Below are 23,214 nucleotides of genomic sequence, written 5' to 3'. Positions count from 1 at the left end.
GATCAAACACTTCTATATGCACTTTGAAGCAACTGATAAGAGGAAAATCAAACGATCTTAAAAAATGAAAATTAGTTGAACTGAGTCTCTAAACATTCAACCACCCTATCACACCCCTGAACCCTCCAACTAAAGATAGTGTGGTCATAAAAATGTTACAAAAAGTTCATACATGAACTTCCATATTAAGGGAAAAGGAGGGGGCATACACAGGAGATTGGGCTTGTGGGAATGTCAGGGTTCTGGCTTCAAAAAGAAATAAATAGATTTCACACTCATTAGGAAACAAAGGCCAAAAAGTAACCTGAAAAAGATAATTAAAATTGTGTAAACATTTGAAAAGATACAGGTTTCCTCCGCTTTTCAAAATTTCGTTTTACGCCTCTTCACTTTTACGAAAGACCTACATTAGTACCTGTTTTTGCTAACCGAAAGAAATCCGGAGGATTTTCGCTTTTACGAAAAAAGGTGAAAAGCGAAAATAGCGTTCAGTGTTTGTTTTGCAGCGAGCCGTTACTGTATAGAGGCAGCGCGCACCCCAACCAGCGAGAGTAGTGCTGCCAAGCTCCTTCCCCGGGAACTACACTCAGCATCAAGCTGTCATAGCTTTGAACTGTGTCTGTGAGCATCTGTGCTGTATCTCGATTTATTTTGTGCATCTGTTAGCAAGATGTATCCCAAGGTATCAGAAAAGCCTAAGAGAACTCGTAAGGGTGTTACGTTTAACTTAAAACTGGACGTAATTAAGTGTTTCGATCCTGGTGAAAGAAATAAAGACACTGTGCATGCCCTGAACTTGCCAATTCTGGTAAGTGAAACTACACTGTACATATATTATTTCTACTTTATATAGGCTGTGTATTTATCATATCATTCCTGCTTTTACTGTATGTTAGTGTTATTTTAGGTTTTATGTGTTATTTGGTATGATTTGGCAGGTTATTTTTTGGGTCTGGGAACGCTCAAAAATTTTTCCCATATAAATTAGTGGTAATTGCTTCCTCGCTTTACACCATTTCAGCTTATGAAAGGCTTCATAGGAACGCCCTACTTTTGGATAGCGGGGGAAACCTGTATAGAGAATTCAAAACAGCCATACTTACAATAGAGTCACCAATCTAATAAGAAATTTTGGAGACTTCTTTACCTACAATGGTTGGAGTGTAGCCTGAAGCATAAACATCAGCAAGAATTGTTTTTAAGCTTTATAAATTTAAGTTTAAGAAACTACTTGCTGCAAAAGAATTAAGGAATTTTTTAATGTATGCTTATTCTTTCCTTTTACTTTTTCCTTTTCCAAAATGTTAAATGCTTTAAGTCACAATTTTTAAGAAAGGCTGTACATTGGTTATGAGCGCCAATGGTGTTACATCTGAAAAATCAATCTTAAAACTGATTCCTGACAAATTACACAAGGTTTCAGCACAGCAGTTTGATTTTTATAATTCCACAAAGTGTACAAATTTTTCAGTTGGCAATAAATTATTTGCCAGACCAAAACATTCAAAATATGCTTGATGATTGAGTAATTTAGTAAAACACCTTCAAAGGAATATTTTTACTCATGGATGTATTTACCATTTTCATTCATTAGTTAACTTTCACAATGTCAGCAACGGCCTCATTCTTAACAGGTCTGAAAAGGTGGTAGTGGAGCAGCAACAAAGTTGTTCAATGGGTCTCTTCACAAAACATTTCAGTTCATCCACATAAAGGCATGACGGTAGGTTTGATCTCCAAAGGGTATCAGTTAGATTTATAAGAATCAATAATCTCGTTTCTTTTTTTTAAAGACTGGCCCACAATTAGTCTGTTTCCAAACTTGACACAATAGAATACAATGGATTCCGGTTAACTGGGCCATCAGTTAATCAAGGCAGCTGCATATATGGGACAAATTAATCAAAAGAAAACATTGCTGGGATTTCCTTCATTTATTTGGGACACTGCAGCTTAATTAGGCCATGAGATTGTTACCGAAGTTTCTAACTAGTGTCAGTCGTGTGCACTTGTGTGGCTGTTAAACACAACGTCCTGCTTAGAGCAAACAGTTTTTAAATAGCATCAACAACAGGAATTCTGCAGATGCTGGAAATTCAAACAACATACATCAAAGTTGCTGGTGAACGCAGCAGGCCAAGCAGCATCTATAGGAAGAGGTGCAGTCGACGTTTCAGGCCGAGACCCTTCGTTAGGACTAACTGAAGGAAGAGTGAGTAAGGGATTTGAAAGCTGGAGGGGGAGGGGGAGATGCAAAATGGTAGAAGACAGGAGGGGGAGGGATAGAGCCGAGAGCTGGACCTTATATTCCGTCTGGGTAGCCTCCAACCTGATGGCATGAACATCGACTTTTCTGGCTTCCGCTGGGGCCCCGCCTCCCCCTCGTACCCCATCTGTTGCTCATTTTTATGCACACATTCTTTCTCTCACTCTCCTTTTTCTCCCTCTGTCCCTCTGAATATACCTCTTGCCCATCCTCTGGGTCACTCCCCCACCCCTTGTCTTTCTTCCCGGACCTCCTGTCCCATGATCCTCTCGTATTCCCTTTTGCCTATCACCTGTCCAGCTCTCGGCTCTATCCCTCCCCCTCCTGTCTTCTCCTATCATTTTGCATCTCCCCCTCCCCCTCCAGCTTTCAAATCCCTTACTCACTCTTCCTTCAGTTAGTCCTGACGAAGGGTCTCGGCCTGAAACGTCGACTGCACCTCTTCCTGTAGATGCTGCTTGGCCTGCTGCGTTCACCAGCAACTTTTAAATAGCATCAGTTACGTTGTGTTCAAAAAAGTGATTTTTGCCACTGATAGTTGGCAAAAGATAAGCGGCAGCTAATTCAGAACTGTTCTGCTCACTGCGATTGCAAGCATTCAGGCTTGGAGATGCTAGAAAATGCCGAGAATTAAAATGAAACAATTTCATTACTTCGTTAGAAATTTGAAGAATTTGAAGGTATCAACAATCATCTCGAATTTTATGACGAAAATGAAGATTTGAAGGATGCAATTGACAAAAATATTGTATGAAGGCAGTCCATTAATTGTACTGGGTGACTGTTCATTTTGTTCATTAGGCTTTTGTTCATTTCTAGTCATCCAAAAGAACTTGCCAGTGTAAACTGGATAAAATCCTCCGTCATTAATTATCTGGAACTACAGTTTTATAGTAATGTAGTTGCATGTTGGTGTCCTATTTGTTCCATATTTCATTTAAATCCATTATTTGTTACTCAGTTTTTCTGTTTCTAAATATACACACACACACCCTTCAACTATTTCCATGAAACTTCAGCTAATTGGGGCAGCCGCTTAATGGGCAAATTTTACTGATCCCAATTAATCCTAATCCAATGTATTGATTCTGCATGCTGACCTTATATCAGGAACTTCATACAATGAGAGCCAAATGGTTCTATCGTTATTTGGGAGAAAAACTGCCAATATTTGTCAAAAATAAGTATTACTTGATAAAAAGTTTAACCAAACTAGATACTCTTTCAGCACTGCAGACTGACAAAAACCTCACACTTAACACACAAGACAAATAAACACTGACAACACGCTGGAGGAACCCACGTCGGTGAAACCCAATGCAGATTGGGGGACCGCTTCATCGAGCACCTCCGCTCCGTCCACCACAACAGACAGGATCTCCCGGTAGCCACCCACTTCAACTCTGCTTCACATTCCCATTCAGATATGTCCATACATGGCCTCCTCTACTGCCATGATGAGGCTAAGCTCAGGTTGGAGGAGCAACACCTCATATACCGTCTAGGTAGTCTCCAGCCCCTTGGTATGAACATTGAATTCTCCAACTTCCGGTAATTCCCTCCCCCTCCCTTCCTCTATCCCTATTTCACTCTGCCCCCTCCCCCTGCTGCCTATCACCTCCCTCATGGTTCCGCCTCCTTCTACTACCCATTGTGTTTTCCCCTATCCCTTCTTCACCTTTCCTGCCTATCCCCTCCCTGCTTCCCCTCCCCCACCCCTTTATCTTTCCCCTCACTGGTTTTTCACCTGGAACCTACCAGCCTTCTCCTTCCCACCCTCCCCCAACCTTCTTTATAGGGCCTCTGCCCCTTCCCCCCACAGTCCTGACAAAGGGTTCTGGCCCGAAACGTCGACTGATCTTTTCCACGGATGCTGCCTGACCTGCTGAGTTCCTCCAGCGTGTTGTGAGTGTTACTTTGATCCCAGCATCTGCAGATTATTTTGCGTTTACAAATAAACACTGCCTTGAAAGTGGTCATTTCAAATCTCCATCCTAAAACTATACTTGAAAAGTCAGAGCCTTTATATTTAACAAAATTCTGTAATGAAATTACTTCAATAATCATTAGTCATGCATAATCATTGATGACTTGCTTCAAATTTATGGGTTCTGCAATGGTTAATGTGGCAAAATGAGAAAAGCAAACTCACAAATGTGCCACATGATGTGGTAATTGAGCTGATCTGTTCATTTTTTTAAAAAATAAAAATAAATTTCATTCATCTTAAATGGCTTGTCGTTAAAGAATCTTTCCAGAGGATAGGTAGTGCAGCAATGTCCAGCTAATTGGGCCATCCTTCGCAACACTAGGGACACATAGGACCTTGCCACCTTGTGGTACTAGGTGCTCACATACTTAGATTCCATGCACAGCCTGGTGCAGCCACACACAAAGGTGGGCATCAGGGAGAGGGTGACATTGGATATGTTTGTGCCCCTGTTGTCCAGGGACTTCTGCATTGTGATCCATCTGACCTGCTCCAAATTGGATTCCCAAATGAACCAGAAGGTGGATTGGGTGATTCCCAAGCTGGAGGAACAGGATACAGGCCCCACCTGTGCCAAATACAACAGGTTCGGATGGAGAGTCGAGCGCGAGGTCAGATTGAAAAGGTCAATGTGCAGGGGCCTGAAGCGAGGTGGGGGCCAGTTCATTTTGCTGCTCCATGGTGCTTACTTGGCTCTGCGCAGAACGTTATTTGCTTGCAGTTACTATTTGCATGATGCGTTTTTTCATTGCACTTTGGGTGTTTGATGGTCTTTTTTATGGGTTATTTTATTCTTTTATTTTTTATGGGTTCTTTTTTATGGACAATGTGTTTTTTTTTTATTCTCTGCACATTTGGTATCTTTGTTTCATGGCTACCTGTTAGGAGTCAAATCTCAAGATTGTATAACGTATACATACTTTGATAATAAATGTACTTTGAGTTGAAGTACAACAGCCCTGAGAGCACCTCACACCAAATCCCAGGCTCTTTCCAGTAGTAGAAACATGGAAAACCTACAGCACAATACAGAACCAGAATCAAATTTATTATCACCAGCATGTGACTGAAATTTGTTAATTTAGCAGCAACAGTTTGATGCAATATATAATCTAGCAGAGAGAGAGAAAAAATAATAAATAAAATAAAACATAATAATAAATAAAGTAAATCAATTACATATATTGAATAGATTATTAAAAATGTGCAAAAACAGAAATAATGTATATTAAAAAAAAGTGAGGTAGTGTCCAAAGCTTAAAAGTCCATTTCGGAATCGGATGGCAGAGGGGAAGAAGCTGTTCCTGAACCACTGAGTGTGTGCCTTCAGGCTTCTGTACCTCCTACCTGATGGTATCAGTGAGAAGAGGGCATGTGCTGGGTGCTGGATTCCTTAATAATGGATGCTGCCTTTCTAAGACCCTTCAGCCCACAATGCTGTGCCGAACATGTACTTACTTTAGAAATTACCTAGGGTTACCCATAGCCATCTAGATGAGAGTGCCCTCCCCATTGTCCCAATTTCTGTTTTACCTTTCCAATCCACTTCTTATTGCATGCCTTGGCCCCTCCAAACCAAATCCCCAACAGGTTTGTGTAATCAGACCTGATGGTGAAGGGGACACTGGATCCGTTGAGCAGGTTGCTGAAGAACATGGCGGTCAACTCAAAGTGGGCAACCCTGCCTGACTCCAGACTTAACAAGGAAACTATCTGTTTCCCATACATTGATTCGGACTGCACTATAGACGTCCATGTAGAGCAGTTGAATCCAATTCCTGATTCTCTCCCCAAGGCTCATTCACATAAAGCAAGCAGGTTGTTTGTGTGATCATGTTCTTTGGCCTCAAGGTTCACAATCCCATCCTGAAAGGATCGTTCTCCCTTTCTCCTCCAGACATATGCTAGAGATTTCCAGGCGTCAGGGAGAATATTGCACTTCCCCCCGACCCCAAGGAAGTTTTTAGCACATACTTGAATCTTTTCCTCTAATCCACTTGATGATCTATTTTCATTACAGGGCATGGAGTATAAGCTTCAGGAGTTTGGTGTTTTGCATGCAGATAATATTCCTTGCCCAGCATGGCTTGACCGAGTGTAGCCAGAACCTCAGTGCCGGAGTTGTTAGCTGAGGAAAGGACACCAAATGGCTTGCTTGTTTTCCAACGAATCTGAGGAGTTTTACAGACACATGAGAAGTACTTTTTCCAATGGTTACTATAGATGGCCTAAGTCTCAGAAACATACAGGAGGGGAGGGATCACTTCTGCCTGATAGGCTATGAATGTTGTGCTAGTTTTGAGATTTTGATCTTGTATTCAGAAAGACTGGTCGTGCATTGAAGGTGGTGGTGAATTTCATCATTAATATCTACTTTTGCTCAGAAATTTTTCCCAGGATACACAAAGTGTTCCATGTTTTCCATAATCTATCTATGAAGTTCTACTGTCAGAGTGCAGTGCACAGCAGGTCAGATCAATAGAGGATATTTTATGGTTGGCGAGTGCAAGGACCATTCTCATTTGCTTCATCAAATTTACTGATGACTTGCAGCTCCACCCCAGAGCATTTGTAAATATACTTTACATTAGACAGTTCCACCACCAAGGTTTAGGAACCTTGATTCTAGTCTGCAGTTGCCACAGGTGAAACAACATATTTTTCATCAAAATTAGCTCTAATCAATTCAAAGTTTGTTAGAAGTGAGGTGGAACAGTGCAGCAAAAGAGACTGATGAAAGTATGGCCATGACACAGCTTTGTCTGACACCAGTCTTTTGTAGATCTGCTGATGGAAAAAAAACGGATGGAGAATAGAGTGAGCAAGGAGCCCAGCTACACACCAACAACCATGACATTTGGTGGTTCTTTAATGCTGCAAAAGTCATTTACAGCTCCATTACCCAATACCATACCTCCTGTTGGCTAGTAACAGCAACAATTACAGCAGAGAAAGAACACTCTGAAAGCATCCTAACATTTACTCCATTGTTGACACAAATACACTACACTCCAACTTACAGTCTACTATCCAGACTTTCCTTGGTCGTATCCAACCCCAAAGACAAGGTGGCTCTAGGAACAGCTGATTATTAGCCCAATACCTTTATAATAAAGTGCTTCTGTCACAAATCCAGTGCTTTATCATATCTGGGAAAAGAAATGTATTCCAGGAGACCCCAGTACAGACTATAATCATAGCCATCTTCAAGAATGGAAATTGTGCAGTATTGATTCAAGATAGTTCTTTGTCTCAAACAAGAAAAATCACCAGAATTCTCAATAAAACTCCACTCCATGGCTGCAGAGCTGGTCCTTGAATCTCTCCCTCATTATGTACTAATTTCCTTGACCTCACCAAAACTTTTGACTCTATTAAAAGGACTGTGGTATACCCCTCCTCAAATTTGGCCACTCACAGAAATTCATGTCTACATAATGCTTGATTTGCCCCCACCATGCCATGCAGGACATATGATTAAGAAATAGTTATACAGCAACAAGCAGTTGACAAATTATTGTCAAATTCTCAAGTAAAGCATATTGCATTGACATTTGAAAAATTTCCACAAGAAAATAATCCATCCTGGATTTGTATTTAAAGAGACCACTAACACTGCTTTATAATTATGGTAAAAGAGTAAATCAAATAAATGTTGGACTCAAGATTCATGGGGAATACATGGATTCAACAAATATTCACTTCAAACATAATTAATACTGTAGGAATTGAGGGAACTCAGCAATTGACATAGAGAATTTAAAATTATATTAGAGAAATCAAGGCAAAATTAAGGTAAAATTAAGGTAAAATTTCCTGGATGAAATAGCACGAAGACAAAGGTTTTAAGAAAGGCGGGTATAGAGACAGTATATACATTGGTGATTTTTCAAAATTTCCTGGATTCTGAGCAGACTAAAAGTAGCAAATGTAGCACCACAACTGAGGAAAGAAAGAAAGGCATAAAATAAGGAACTAAAGTCTAGTTATATTTATTACCTTTTATTAGCAGAATGCTGGAATATATCATTAAAAATGTAAGAACATGATAACTTAAAATAATGAGAATAGGTAACATTAACATAATATTACAATGGCAAGATTCTATTTGGAAGAATTCTTTGAGATGTGGTTGGCAGGATAAATGTAGGGGAACCAACTAAATTAATATATGATAGGTTTCGAAAAACAGTTATAAGAAATCACACAGAAAGCTGTTGTATAAAATAATAGCTTGGAAGTAACATACTAACATCAATAATTGAACTGGATAGAGGGAGAGTACAAATAAAAAGGTTGTTTTCAGTTTTACTCTGGTATGCCACAGGGATCAACATTCACCTCCGCAGCTGCTCAGGATTTATATTGATAGTGTAAATGAAGAGACCTTGTTAATATATACACAGTTGATTGTAATACAAAATCAGGATAGTTTATGTACTGCAATGACCCAAGCATTTCTAACGGGATATTGCCATGCACTTTAACTGTCAAGAAGTTTGCATTTGAAATATAACTTGGGAATATGTGAAGTGATAAATTTGTATTGTACAAATAGGAAAATAATACTTCTTAAAAAACACTGAGGTCAAGTTATCTTAATGTGCATAAGATGCCAAAAGTAGACATTCGGGTACAGCAAACAGCTGGGTAGGCGAATAACACACTTGCCTTTTGCTTGATATTTGAACATACAAAAGCAAGGCAGTCTTTCTCAGATTATACAGGGTGGTGAAAACTTGTTTGGAACAGTGTAAACAGCTTTGGTTTCCAGACCTGAGAGAGGGTTCAATTAGTGTGGAATTAGTTTAAGTCTTTGGATGAGTGATTGTCTTGTGGAAAAAGTCTCAGTAAAACTGACCTGCACTTATGGGAACCTGGATGAAGAAATGTAATGTAATGCCCCCTAGTTCTCACGAGTCTAGAGCTAGGCGGCATTGTTTCAGAATAGGGTATCAACCATTCAGATTATAGAAGCATTTCTGAAACAAAGGATTGTACATTAGATGAGCAGAATTAAGGCAAGACAGCAGAGGGCAGTTAGGGAAGAAACTGTTGTGGCCATGGACATCAACCTCCAAACATCTATTTTGAGGAAGTGGTGCCTCAGTGATACAAAACTGCAAATGTTACACCCTTGTCCAGAAAAGAATATTGGGATTAAATCAATGATGTTATATTTTGTTTACATTCAAAGCAAATGGGACCTGGAATCATGTATCGCAATAGAATCTAAACACCATCACTAAGTATCACTGTGCATCCTTACCAGCTGCATTGCAACTCAGGACTAGAGTTTTCAATTGGTTTCCAAACATTCTGACCATCAATCAATTTTTTTTTGCAGTATTACTGTTGGTAATAATTCAAAAACCATGCCAATCATAATTTAATGCACGCAGGTGAAAAAAGATTAGAAACTTAATGTAACACTATAGAGATGATAGATACAAGGCAGCACTGATAAAAGTTAAAATATCACACCAATAGTCAAATCCTTCTGTGGAGTCCAGAAAATCTAACTTACCTAATGCATTGTTGCAGAGGCTTGAACCCTTGCAATTTTGCTCAATTATCTTATACTCATTAACTTTTGGTACAAAATATGTAGATTGAATAAAGATACTTATAAACAAATACAACGTAAAATAACTCTTTTGGCCTATGTGGCAGTATAAAAAGTTTTAATCTGTATTAATACATGCTGCAGGAAATAAAGGCTACCATTAAGACCCTTTTTATAAAGACTTATCATTGTTCACTCTAAAAAACCAAAATACCCTGATGCTCTATGCTTCATTACAGCAAGGAAGAATGACTAAAGATGAGAAAGATCACACAATACCATTACTACGATTTTGAAATAATGAAATTCAAGAGTATTGATCATTTTATTCTGACCATGCTTATAAACTTTGTATTCAGGTTTGACAAAAAGATGCACAGAAGATGCCCAGTATTCCTTCTATTCTTAAATCCTATTCACAGTGTAACTATCATTCTCTATTGAAATCAAGAAGCTTCACTAGACTTCTATGGATGATCAGTTAGATACATTTATGATCATAGCTTAAAATTCCCACTAAAGAACTTCCTTGTTAAACTTTAACATCTATAAATATTCTTGAATATGACAATCAAAGCTACTAAATTAAAGGTGACCATACAATTATAGGGCACAAGTCAACAATCTAACAGTAAACATCATGCCATACACCTAATCTTTGTCCACCCAGCTTCACATTTCCTTCAGAAATAAAGCAGAATCATTAATGATACTTCTATCTTCACTTGTATTTCCAAGTGTTCTCAACCATGATTAGGAATTGAAGTAGTACCTACATAAATGATAAATCATTTTCCATCAATTATCACCAAGTACAAAGAACAAAAGTAAAAATGGTTTTCAACACAACTTTAGTCATCAAACCATTGCCTTGCTTACAAATCCTATATGCACAAAAATTCAATTTCAGCATTCCCCTCCCCCCAAACACCATAAAGCATTTCATTGATCTCATCAAGTCAGGCTGGTGCAATGTGTGCTTAATTTTACATTTATCTGCAAAAAAAATAGCATTTTCAATTTCAACAGTTATTGCATCAAGTATTAAAGAAACCAAAAAGGTTATGAACTATTGATTGAACATATTTGTCCACACATGAACTACACAGTCTACATAAACTTCTCGAGCTGCTTGTGACCATTTTTTATTACTTCCATTGGCTAAAAAAAACACACATCACACAATTATATTTCCAGGGTATTTTGCAAACATCAAAAAGGCAGAAGAAAAGGGAAGAGAAAACACAGAAGCTTTAAGAATAAATGCCAGCAACACAAGACTTGAGAATTTCAGGACCAAGACTCTACACCAAACTGACGACCGATCAATAATGAGTTCAATGTCGTTGCTTATACCTGCTCCCCAAAAATGAATCGTTTTACCACAATCAGTCTAAGAACTTCACAGAAACAAGGATATACTCTCTTAAACTACAAATTACAACCAATATCGAATAGAAAATTCGACTTAATTCAACATTAACATGAATTGGTTCGGTGGCAGATAGCGTTAATACCCCTCACCTAAGCCAAGGTGTGAGATCGTGTCTTTCAGAACCTGTTTGTCTTGTTAGGGTGCCACCGCAAAGCTGTGCGCCTGGTTTTCGGAGCGCTCTGGACGCCGGGCAAGTTGCGGACAGAGACATCAGTAAATAGTTAGCGCTTCTCCACACACTCCCTGACACTCCACACCACCCGGCAGGAAGGCCAATCGTACCATTACATACCAAAAGTCAAGTCTCCTTTAAAGATGATCTCAAACAACTCTCTTCCGACCTACGGAACCCCACTTACCACTTCCCACTCCCCACTCCATTCCACCAGAGACTAACACCGGGTTCACTCCGGCAAAAAAAAATCGAAGTGGGATCGCCATCCTTCTACGGTTTTAAAGCAGGGAGCCAGAATAGGAGGATTCGGAAATCCAGGTACCTAATTATCTTTTTCCGTACCTCATACAGCTCCTCGGAAGCCATAATCCTAAAGCTCAATGGTTGCGATGAAGTGCGAGGGAAGCACTTTGCAAGCCCTGCGCTCTGCCTGTCTGGCCTCCTTTCGCTGAGGGAGGGGGGGGCAAATGCCAATGCGCACACCGTACTGCGCAGCAGGGAGCTCGGCTCGCGCCGCTCCATGAGGGAGAGCGGACCGGAAGTTGCACGCACGCACTTACACATACACGCACACACACTCCTGCCGTATGAAGGCGCCCGTGCGTGCACAAAAAAAACGGCTGGAAGAGATCGACCTAGCTTGGTTACGTCAAGGCTCGCGAGGATCGGTGACGTGAGCAATCTGGTGTTAGTGGGCGGGGCGGCCAGTGACGTTGTCGGCGGCAGTGGCTCTGGAGCCAGGCTGAGTTAATGTCTGCTGGCTTGTTTGCTTCACTGGGCCGGTGGCAGTTACTGAACACACTCCGGTAAGCAATGTCGCCTTGTTCAAGAACGTCATTCAGAGTGGCTCTTTGGTTGAGTGCTAAAGTCCAGTCGGGTTGAGAAGCAGAGCCAACCCCTGTTGTTTGATGTATAGTCGGGCCTGAATTTCAAACTTTTTGAAGTGGTTATAAACAAATATAAAAGACGCTTACTCCTTTGGCCCAAAATCTTAGGTGATAGGATGTATGGTTTGGATGTATTTTGGAGAGTTAATTACCAGTGTTTTATTCCTCGAAGGAAAAAGTGCGAAACGTCTATTGTAACTAATAATATTTTATCTTCCACTATCGTCAATCACGAAGACGAACTCTTCAGTTAAAAGTGACTTTTGCATGGTACATCAAAGACAATCACCTCTTACCACCATCTCTTGTTTACCAATGTACCTTTTAATAATAACACTGATAAAATCTGATTGATTTTCACATGCTCAGTTGCTCGGCGATGATTGTGGGTGTTTTCACTGAACTACTGGTATCCTTGATGATACAGATTTAACTTTATTGTAATCAAATTTAAATGTTGATTTCCTTTTCCTTGCTATTTCATTTTTGCAAATGCTAAGTACTGTGGGTCTTGCTATGATTTTTTTCAGAATAGTCTTTCAATTGTTGCTGTGTTTTTGGATTCTCTGTTCATAGAACGTAGAACATGGAACAGTAGATTAGATTATGAGGACACGCAGCCCTCTTTTATTGTCATTTAGTAATGCATGCATTAAGAAATGGTACAATGTTCCTCCAGAATGATATCACAGAAACACAAGACAAACCGACCAAAAAACTGACAAAAACCACATAATTATAACATTTAGTTACAACAGTGCAAAGCAATACCGTAATTTGATGAAGAACAGACCATGGGCACGGTTTAAAAAAAAGTCTCAAAGTCTCTTGAAAGTCCCATCATCTCACGCAGACGGTAGAAGGAAGAAAAAAAACTCTTCTTGCTATGAGCTTCCAGTGCCACAAACTTGCCGATGCAGCATCCTGGAAGCACCCGACCACAGCTGACTCTTGAGTCCATCCGAAAACTTCGACCCTCCGACACCAAGCACCATCTCTGCCGAGTGCTTCGACCCCGGCAATAGGCAAAGCTGAGGATTTGGGGCCTTCCCCTCCGGAGATTCTCGATCGCACAGTAGCAGCGGCATTTCAGAAGTTTCTCCAGATGTTCCTCCATGCTTCTCGCGTCTGTCTCCATCAAATCAGGGTTGTGCACAGCCCCTAGTTAACACATACGATATCATTTCGGAGTGGCCGCGTGCACTGTGTTGCATCGCCATCTTCTCCTCCCCCTCTTCAGCACAGCAACAGGCCATTTGGCCTACAATGTTGTGCAGAATCAGCTAAACAGTAAATCAAAACCACCCAAAATGAATTCCTCCTACCTATCCAATGTCCATATCCCTCCATCTTCCTCATATTCATGTGCCTATCTAAGCATCTCCTAAAAGCTTCCAATGTATTTGCCTCTACCACCACACCACTCTCTGAGTAAAAAAAAACTTGCCCCTCACATCCCTTTGAACCTACTCCCTTTCACCTTCAGTGCATGCCCTGTGGTATGGGAACTATACTTCCCTCAATCGCACGACTCTGTAGAGAGTGTTGCGGACAGCCCAGCGCATCTGTAGATATGAAATGCCCACTGTTCAGGATATTTACAAAGACTAGTGTGTAAAAAGGCCCAAAAGGATCATCGGGGACCTGAGTTGACCAACCACAAACTGTTCCAGCTGCTATTAACAGCAGGACCAACAGGCTTCGGGATAGCTTCCTCCACCAGGCCATCAGATTGATTAATTCATGCTGACACAACTGTATTTCTATGTTATATTGACTGTCCTGTTGTACTATATATTATAAGTTACTATAAATTGCAAATTTAAGGATGTAATGTAAAGATTTTTACTTACGTAAATGAAGGATGTAAGTAATAAAGTCAATTCAATTCAATTAGACATTTCAACCCTGGGAAACAAATACTCCCGGCCTACTCTATCTATGCCTCTCGTAATCTTATAAACCTCTATCAGATCTCCCCTCAGCCTCCAGTGCTCAAGAGGTAACAGTCCAAGTGATAGCACATGCTCTCTAAACATCCTAGTAACTTCTTCTGCACCCTCTCCAAAGCCTCAACAACCTTCCTATAATGAGTTGACCAGAACTGTACGCAATACTGTTAGTGTGGCCTAACTAGAGTTTTTTTTAAAGTTGCCACATAACCTGTTGACTTTTGAACTCATTGTCTAAATTAAATAAAAACAAGCATTCCATAAGCCCTCTTAACCAGCCTTCATACTAAAGTTTTGTTTCTCTTGAGCTTTTAACTGTTTAGTTAATTTAATGGCGCTCTGCTGTTTTAGAAAGGTGCATCATATTTTTCTTTTCTGAGCTCAAGAGCAAAGTTTGTGTACTACGTAGTTAATGTCACAATTTATTTTCTTGTTCTTTAACCATTTCCAAATTCAACAACTACTGACAGTTTTCTGTTCTATACCACAGATATGGGTGATTTATGCCTTCAAAGTTGTTTTACTGATTTATATGCATACACAAGCTAAATAAATATTCTTACTAGTAGTCTTTATCCTTTATAGTACCTTGCAAAAAAATGTTCTGCTTCAACAAGCATTTTTTCTTTTAAAATTTCCTGTTGTAATTATTTTAAGTTTATGTCTTCCTATTTTCATCTGATTTTGGAAATGATCAATGAGTGTGCCAGCTGTGGTTCACCTAGGTTTAACACCTTTTATTAAACAAATTATTAAAGTGATCCCAGCTAATTATTTTAGAATTCATTTAAAATCCAGATCAGAGATTTTATCCATCATGAATGTGATTGGTTTATCTAATTTTCTCTTTTGTGTATTTAACACTTGCCTCATCACTCAACGTCATGTCCTCCTGCTCTATTTCCTTAGGAAATAAGAAATAAATAATAGTTTAATACTTCTCTCTATTGTTACCCATGGCTCTCTTTCCATCCATGTTGCGTATTGAATACCTCTAAAATGTTTTGATGCTATTTTGTAACTTATTAATTCGAGTTAATGTACAACTGAAAAAGAAGAACTGATCTATAGTTTGATCTTTATTAAAGATTTTATGTCAGACAAATTGTTAGAAAAATCTAATAGGGAATTGTGCAGCATTAAGGAAGTCAAATACCAATTATAAAACTGTAATGGATGTCTTTTCTAAAACTGGATGTTACTTGGTATGATGGTCTCTTTTCTAGTCTTATGTTCCATTATAATAACATTTTGGCACACATTATAACTTTGTAGACTCAACACTGAATCAGCTTCATTGCATATAAAGATGGTGTGTATGATGACCATTATTTGTTCAAAAACGGTTTAACCATTCCTCTTTTTCTTATTAATGCCATTCCAAAGATGAGTTATGACTGACTGCAACACTTAAAATTTCCGGGGACAAGTAACCCTGTTGGTTAAATCTAAATTAAGTAGTTCTGATTTTCCCATTAGCATCAAGCCTCTGGTTGGGGGTAGGGACAGGGAGATATTATCTATTAGGTCTTGCAAGATGCTTTGTAAGCTGACTGACAAACTTGTTCTTTATTGCCAAGCCAATACTATGTATGTGTCTGTTTCTTGCAGATTCTCTTTCAGAGGAAGGTGTAGCCATCTTTGCTCAGCTTATCTTCACCTAGGTACCTCCTCTCAGTCACAGCAGCAACATTGATGACACTGATGTTATATCTTGCAAGTTCCCTGGTGATAATAGCAGTGCTGCTTCCAATTGTACATTAACTCTGCTATGGATCAGGGTTTAAATGATTCATGTCACCAAGTCACTGTGTTTTTGTCCATTACAATAACGTGTCTGGGATGAGCGAAGGGGATCTTGTACATGACTGCTTAGTTGAATAGCAATTGCTGAAATTGCAGATTTATTGCAAGTGACTATTAAATTGCTCCCCACTCGTCTACCACCTGGCATTTATTCATGCAAGTGTCAGAAGTTCTACACCTGCCCATACACCATCTCCCTTACCTCCAATCAGGGCCCCAAGCAGTCCTTCCAGGTGAGATAACTCTTCACCTATGAATCTGTTGGGGTTGTCTACTGTATCCGGTGTTCTTGATGTGGCCTCCTGTCCAGTGCTGAGGCCCAATGTAAATGAGGGGAACCACATTGTTGAGCACTTTTGCACCATCTGCAAAAAGCCAAACTGCCTAGTGGCCAACCATTTTAATTCCTATCCTTGTTCCTGTTCTGACGTGTCAGTCCATGCCCTCCTCTTGTGCCATGATGATATTACTCTCAGGGTGGTGTATTCCGTCCAGGTAGCCTTCAACCTGATAGCATGACCATCAATTTCACCATCTTCTGGTAATTTTTCTCCTCCCCCTTCTTCAATTCCCCATTCTGGTCTCTTGGTCTCTTGCCTCCTCTCACTTGCCTATCACATCTCCCTGGTGCCCGTCCTCTTTCCCTTTCTCCCATGGTCCACTCTCCTCTTATATCAGATTCTTTCTTCAGCCCTTTGCCTTTCCCACCTATCACCTCCCAGCTTCTTACTTCATCCCCCATCACCTTATCCTAACATCTTCTCTCTTCTTTTTCACCCTGATGCAGTATCTTGCCCAGAACATTAACTGTTTTTTTTTTCATTTCCATAGATGCCTCCTAACATCCTGAGTTTCTCCAGCATTTTGTGTGTTGCTTTGTCTTACCCCTGTTATGATAAGTATGTTACTATGGGGCAGAACTAATGAGTTTGGAAGATATTATTCCTGTAAGAGTTCATCGGCTAAGTTTCTACTTCCTGTACAATTTATTAATGTGAATGATGCTGATGTTCACAGCTAGCTTGACCAGAAAGGTCAAACCCACTGCATATGGCAAAATAACAAATCCAATCAGCAGAAGTAAGAATCAAACCAACAACACAAGATTGAAATCTAAAGAAAGATCTCGATCATTAACTGAGTGGTGTTAAGAAAAACTCAGAGATTGAACTTTATGTTGATAACCTTGAAGTGTGGAGATTTTTTTCCAGATTAGAAGATCTATTTATGATCTGGGCTCTTTTGATCCCACAATATTGTAAGCAAAAGATGGGTTGAAACCACTTGAGGAAAACAAAGCCAGACAGAAGGACTACTCTTCGATGCTTCCGAACTGTGAATCAGCTGTAACCTATCGAAGAAGAAAGCCCTTAACTCTGAGTGGAGTCGTTTCTTATTTTTACGAGGCCAAGTTGCTAGCTCGACACTCAACCCAACACAAATGGAAAGTGTGCAAGGGAGCTGGCTGGATTCGAACTTGAGAGCCTCCGCCCCGAAGTCCAGCGCTGATGCCACTACACCACCAGCCAGCTGTAACCTATGCCACTCTTAATTCCATCCAGATTCCCACAGATCGCACTCTTATCATCAAAAGAAGTGAGGTATCATTTATAAATAAAAGACAAGGCATTTGCAAGATGGTCTGCATATCAGTTGAGTTCTGCAAGGTATATCCTGTACAGAAACATAGAAAACCTGCAGCACAATGCAGGCCCTTCGGCCCACAAAGTTGTGCTGAACATGTCCTTACCATAGAAATTACTAGGGTTACTCATAGCCCTCTATTTTTCTAAGCTTCATGAACCGATCCAAAAGTCTCTTAAAAGACCCTATCTCAGGGGTAGGCAACTTACAGCCCGCGAGCAAATATTGGGTTACTATGCTTATCCGAACCGCGAGCGATTTTTCCTTATTCTGAGCGTTTCATGCGACCACCACTGATGGACATGCATGGCATCTTGTTACACTGGCCCCAGGTTCCGTTTTGTTCCAAACCAAACACTGGTATATACAAATGACTGGAAGGTAGACTACCATGTTAATATGTATTAGATACTCGACGTGCATGTGCAGGTTTTCAAATAGGATCACTCAAATTTGTAAACAGAAACAGTGTCACTGTGTTTTAACAGGATTCCATTCTAAATATCCAGATATTTATATGTGCTACGATACTTGTTGAATAACTCGTGGCAGATGGTGTTCAACCCAGATAAGTGTGAAGTGATTTATTTTGATAGGTCAAACATGATGGCAGAATATAGTATTAATGGTAAGATTCTTGGCAGTGTGGAGGATCAGAGGGATCTTGGGGTCCGAGTCCATAGGACGTTCAAAGCAGCTGCGCAGGTTGACTCTGTGGTTAAGAAGGAATACAGTGTGTTGGCCTTCATCAATCGTGGGATTGAATTTAGGAGCCGAGAGGTAATGTTGCAGCTATATAGGACCCTGGTCAGACCCCACTTGGAGTACTGTGCTCAGTTCTGGTCACATCACGACAGGAAGGATGTGGAAACCATAGAAAGGGTGCAGAGGAGATTTACAAGGATGTTGCCTGGATTGGGGAGTATGCCTTATGAAAACAGGTTGAGTGAACTTGGCCTTTTCTCCTTGGAGCGACAGAGGATGCAAGGCGACCTGATAGAGGTGTATAAGATGATGAGAGGCATTGATTGTGTGGATAGTCAAGAGGCTTTTTCCCAGGACTGAAATGGCTAACACAAGAGGGCACAGGTTTAAGGTGCTTGGGAGCAGGTACAGAGGAGATGACGGGTAAGTTTTTTTTTGCCAATCGCGGAGTAGTGAGTGCGTGGAATGGGTTGCCTGCAACGATGGTGGAGGCAGATACGACAGGGCAGGGTTCGGCAACCTTTTTGCCTCTGTGGGCCAGATCGCGTATTAATGAGCGGACGGTGGGCCAGATAAATGCCATAATAAACTTGAAATATGGGAATTATCCACTTAGATACATCTAGTTATGTTTGCCTCGAATTAATGAATAACGCATGCTAGAAAATCATTTGTGCTTTACCAAGGATGCCAATTAGTAATCAAAGAACTCAATTTAGTTGCAATTTATTTCAAACAAGGCATCTTTTGAATCTATTAAAAGGACACAAAGAATCTTTAAACATAAAATGTATGAACGTGATGCATTGAATAGTGAGAAATTAAGTAGGAAAAATAAAGGTATTAATTCTTTTTTGGAATTATTTAAAGAAGATAGATTGATGTCTTTTGAACAATTAATTGATAAATACTCTCTTTCATACTCACACTTTCTGCAATACCTTCAAGTTACACGTTTTCTGCAAAAATATTTAAGTAATTTTCCTTACATGTTGGAGGCTGACCTGTTAGATACTATTATGAGTACGAATCCTTCGATCAAGGATTCTATTGGAAGAATTTATAATTTATTATTACAATGGGATAAGCATCCTTTATCTAAGATTAAACAGGATTGGGAAAAGGAACTCAATTTGACTTTTATGATGGAGGATTAGATGCGGATTTTGAAGTTGGTTAACTTTTCTTCAATTTGTGCTAGCCATTCATTGATTCAATTTAAAATTGTACATCGTTATCATTTGACAAAGGAGAGACTTTCTAAAATCTTTTCTGATGTTGATAGTCATTGTGATAGATGTAAAACTGAGATAGCTACACTGACACATATGTTTTGGTCTTATTCTATATTGGAACAGTTCTGGAAGTTGGTTTTTTCAACGATTTCTAAAGCACTTAAAATTAACCTACAACCCAATAAATTAACTGTGCTTTTTAGAATAATTCCTCAAAATATTCATGGTATTTCTATGTCTGACCAACATGTTATTGCATTTGTTACATTGATAGCTAGGAGGGCCATTTTGTTGAAGTAGAAGGATACATCAGCTCCCACTTTGTCACAATGGTTCTCTCAAGTGATGCTATGTCTTAGTTTGGAGAAAATTAGAAGTCCAACCTTTGAATCTTTATTTGTAATTGAGAAAAGATGGGGCTCATTTGCTCGTTATTATCATTTGAGCTAATTGATATTTTTTCCACAATCTAACTGTAAATTTTTTGGTATATTTTCTTTTCTTGCTGGCGGTTTGACATTTATTTTTAAAGCTTTTTGTATTACGCATGGCTCCAGGGTTGTACACCAAATGGATTCTTTTTTTTCCCTCACTTTTTCTTCTTAGTAGGTTTTTTTTGTTATCACAAATTTTTTTTCATTCTTTAAAATAATGTCTTTTTTGAGACAATGTAAGTATTGTTACTTCAATATACTCATGTTATTTCTTTTGTATAATATAACAACAAAAAGATTTAAAAGAAAGAAATTAAATATAATTTAAAAAATTGTAATGCAAACTGTCGATGTAGCAATGTGAAACTTGATGCTGTTTGTTGCTTGAAAGTTTCTCAATATTGGGTGTCAGACTTGTTGATGCCAAGAGCAAGACATTATCCAGATGGGTATCAGTCAATCTTGTTCTCAAATGGTTCTTGGTGTGCTTCATTTTTAAAAATAATTGCTTACACAGATAAGCGCTGCCAAACAATGATGCCATCTCTTTTTTGCATGATCCACTAAATTAGGATACTTCCTACTTGGATGAATGTATTTTCTGTAGAAGTCAAGCACTGACACATCTTCAGAATGAAATTTCGATTTCAATGTGTCATCACACTGTATGTGTTATGTAAACGGCAACAATGACTATCAGTTGAGACAGGTTATATAAAAACAACCAAACATTTATTAAACACGGATAAATGATAAGGAAAAAAAACAAACGAAAACTTTAACCGGAAGTTAACAGATATGCAGCCGTTCACCAACTCGCCACTCGGCCCTGGTTCTTAAAGAGTTAAATGCGAAAACAGTTCTTAAAGCGATACAGTCAGATATAGATCTTAGAGCGATAACTTCAAAAGTCCAACAGATTTACACGTTCAATTGGGAGAGACTTCTCTGGAGAAGGATTTTTTCACAGACGCAACTTTCCTGCTGGTTCTGTCCACAGGATTCACGATGCCGAAAATAAACAGTTTAAATCAACTGACCTTAAATTCCTTTAGAGAGAGAGAGAGAGAGAGCACCTTTTTGCATGAATTCCTTGCTCTTTTTGGCAAGAGTTATCCTTGATGCAGGTAGCTACTCCTCCAACGAAGACTCAATAGGTTGATCCTTTATTAAAGTGCCAAACGATGCCGACTTCTCTCGATCCTTCGATCCTGTACTTCGATAAATTCTTCACTCTCCCTTCTAATGTTGGAATTGAGTAAATCAACACATCTAGCCAAAAATTCCCAGTCCAAATAATATGATATCTTGCAACAGAATGCGCACGCCGTTTTAAAAATGAAACTGCATCACAAAAACAAACACGCAACAGAAACGGAGATACAGCACGTTCTACCTGGAAATCTATAAACTAAAAAACCCACTGCATCACCTGGGTCGACCCTTATATAGTCATGGGTCACATGTCATCACATGACCACACATCGGCGGGAAAATCACATCAGGTAAACGCCAGAAGACCATTACATCATTCTCACAAAAAAAAACACATCTCCTTGAGCATGTAACAGTATGTAAATCAATTCCATTTGAAAAATTTCTGATGCAGTATCCACTTCCACATCAAATGGAGTAGCAATCAACTTGAACTCATTTGCATGCAAGCGAAAATCAGCAAAACGAGATGAAAACTCTTTTCTGAATTCTTGGACCATAATTCCACTATGGAGGGTCTCATAATGTCGCCTGATATTTGCCACTTTCTTCACAGCAACATTTTCTAGGCAAATGAGACAAACTGGTTTCCCAGCTAGTGTCCAAGTGTCTTGGAAATTTCGGCACTCAGTGTCTACCTTCCTGTGTTTTGCGTTCATTGGGATTTTTTTCTTCGATTTTATTTCGAAACACGAGTTATTCAACAAGTATTGTAGCACATATAAATATCTGGATATTTAGAATGGAATCCTGTTAAAACACAGTGACACTGTTTCTGTTTACAAATTTGAATGGTCCTATCTGAAGACGTACAATCATTGCAGCGATATTTGATTCTGCGCTTTCCTCTCCCTTGATTACAAATATTAAATACTAAAAATAGTAAATATTAAAAATTTAAATTATAAATCATAAATAGAAAATAGAAAAATGGAATGCAAAGTAGTGCAAAAAAACCGAAAGGCAGGTCTGGATATTTGGAGGGTACGGCCCAGATCCGAGTCAAGATCCATTCAGCAGTCTTCTCACAGTTGGAAAGAAGCTGTTCCCAAATCTGGCCGTACAAGTCTTCAAGCTCCTGAGCCTTCTCCCGGAGGGAAGAGGGACGAAAAGTGTGTTGGCTCGGTGGGTCGTGTCCTTGATTATCCTGGCAGCACTGCTCTGATAGCGTGCGGTGTAAAGTAAAGATGGAAGATTGGTTTGTGTGATGTGCTGCACCGTGTTCACGATCTTCTGCAGCTTCTTTTTGTCTTGGACCAGACAACTTCCATGCCAGGTTGTGATGCAACCTAGAAGAATGCTTTCTACGGTGCATCTATAAAAATTAGTGAGGGTTTTAGGGGACAGGCCAAATATCTTTAGTTTTCTCAGGAAGTAAAGGCACTGGTGGGCCTTCTTGGCAGTGAACTCTGCTTGGTCGGACCAAGTCAGGTCATTTGTGATATTGACCCTGAGGAACTTAAAGCTTTTGACCTGTTCCACTTGCGCACCACCAATGTAAATGGGGTCGTGCGGTCCAATACTCCTTCTAAAGTCAACAACCAATTCCTTCGTCTTGCTGACGTTGAGGGATAGGTTATTGTCTTCACACTATACCACCAGGTTCTTAATTTCCTCTCTGTACTCAAACTCATCGTTACCCAAGATATGGCCTACAATTGTTGTGTCATCAGCAAACTTGTATATTGAGTTTGATGGAAACTTGGCTACACAATCATTGGTGTACAGTGAGTACAGCAGTGGGCTGAGTACACAGCCTTGTGGGGCACCAGTGCTCAGAGTGATTGTAAAGGAGAGCTTGTTCCCTGAGTCCTGTCTGTGAGGAAGTTGAAGATCCAGCTGCAGATCTGAGTGCTAAGGCTCAGGTTCCGGAGCTTAGGAATCAGTTTATTTGGAATGATGGT

At 39.6% G+C, this 23,214-nt stretch overlaps 2 protein-coding genes across 3 annotated transcripts in view; one reads left to right on the top strand and one right to left on the bottom strand.

The window, feature by feature from the left end:
* Positions 1–11,996, bottom strand: part of cdyl (chromodomain protein, Y-like) — a 222,652-nt gene extending 210,656 nt beyond the window's left edge. The window contains exon 1 of one of the 2 annotated variants that reach the window (XM_063070026.1): positions 11,775–11,996. In XM_063070026.1, the coding sequence (XP_062926096.1) occupies positions 11,775–11,996 (222 nt within the window). The remainder of the gene's footprint in view (positions 1–11,774) is intronic. The other variant, XM_063070027.1, reaches the window with a different exon arrangement.
* Positions 11,997–12,090: 94 nt separating this feature from the next.
* eci2 (enoyl-CoA delta isomerase 2) overlaps positions 12,091–23,214 on the top strand; it is a 137,788-nt gene continuing 126,664 nt past the window's right edge. The window contains exon 1 of the mRNA XM_063070025.1: positions 12,091–12,238. Coding sequence (XP_062926095.1) covers positions 12,183–12,238 — 56 coding nt within the window. The 5' untranslated portion in view covers positions 12,091–12,182. The remainder of the gene's footprint in view (positions 12,239–23,214) is intronic.

The sequence above is a fragment of the Mobula hypostoma genome, chromosome 17 (assembly GCF_963921235.1).
Source record: "Mobula hypostoma chromosome 17, sMobHyp1.1, whole genome shotgun sequence".
Lineage (NCBI taxonomy): Eukaryota > Metazoa > Chordata > Chondrichthyes > Myliobatiformes > Myliobatidae > Mobula > Mobula hypostoma.
The sequence above is the reverse complement of the archived record's forward strand: the minus strand, read 5'-3'. Positions and strand labels throughout refer to the sequence as shown.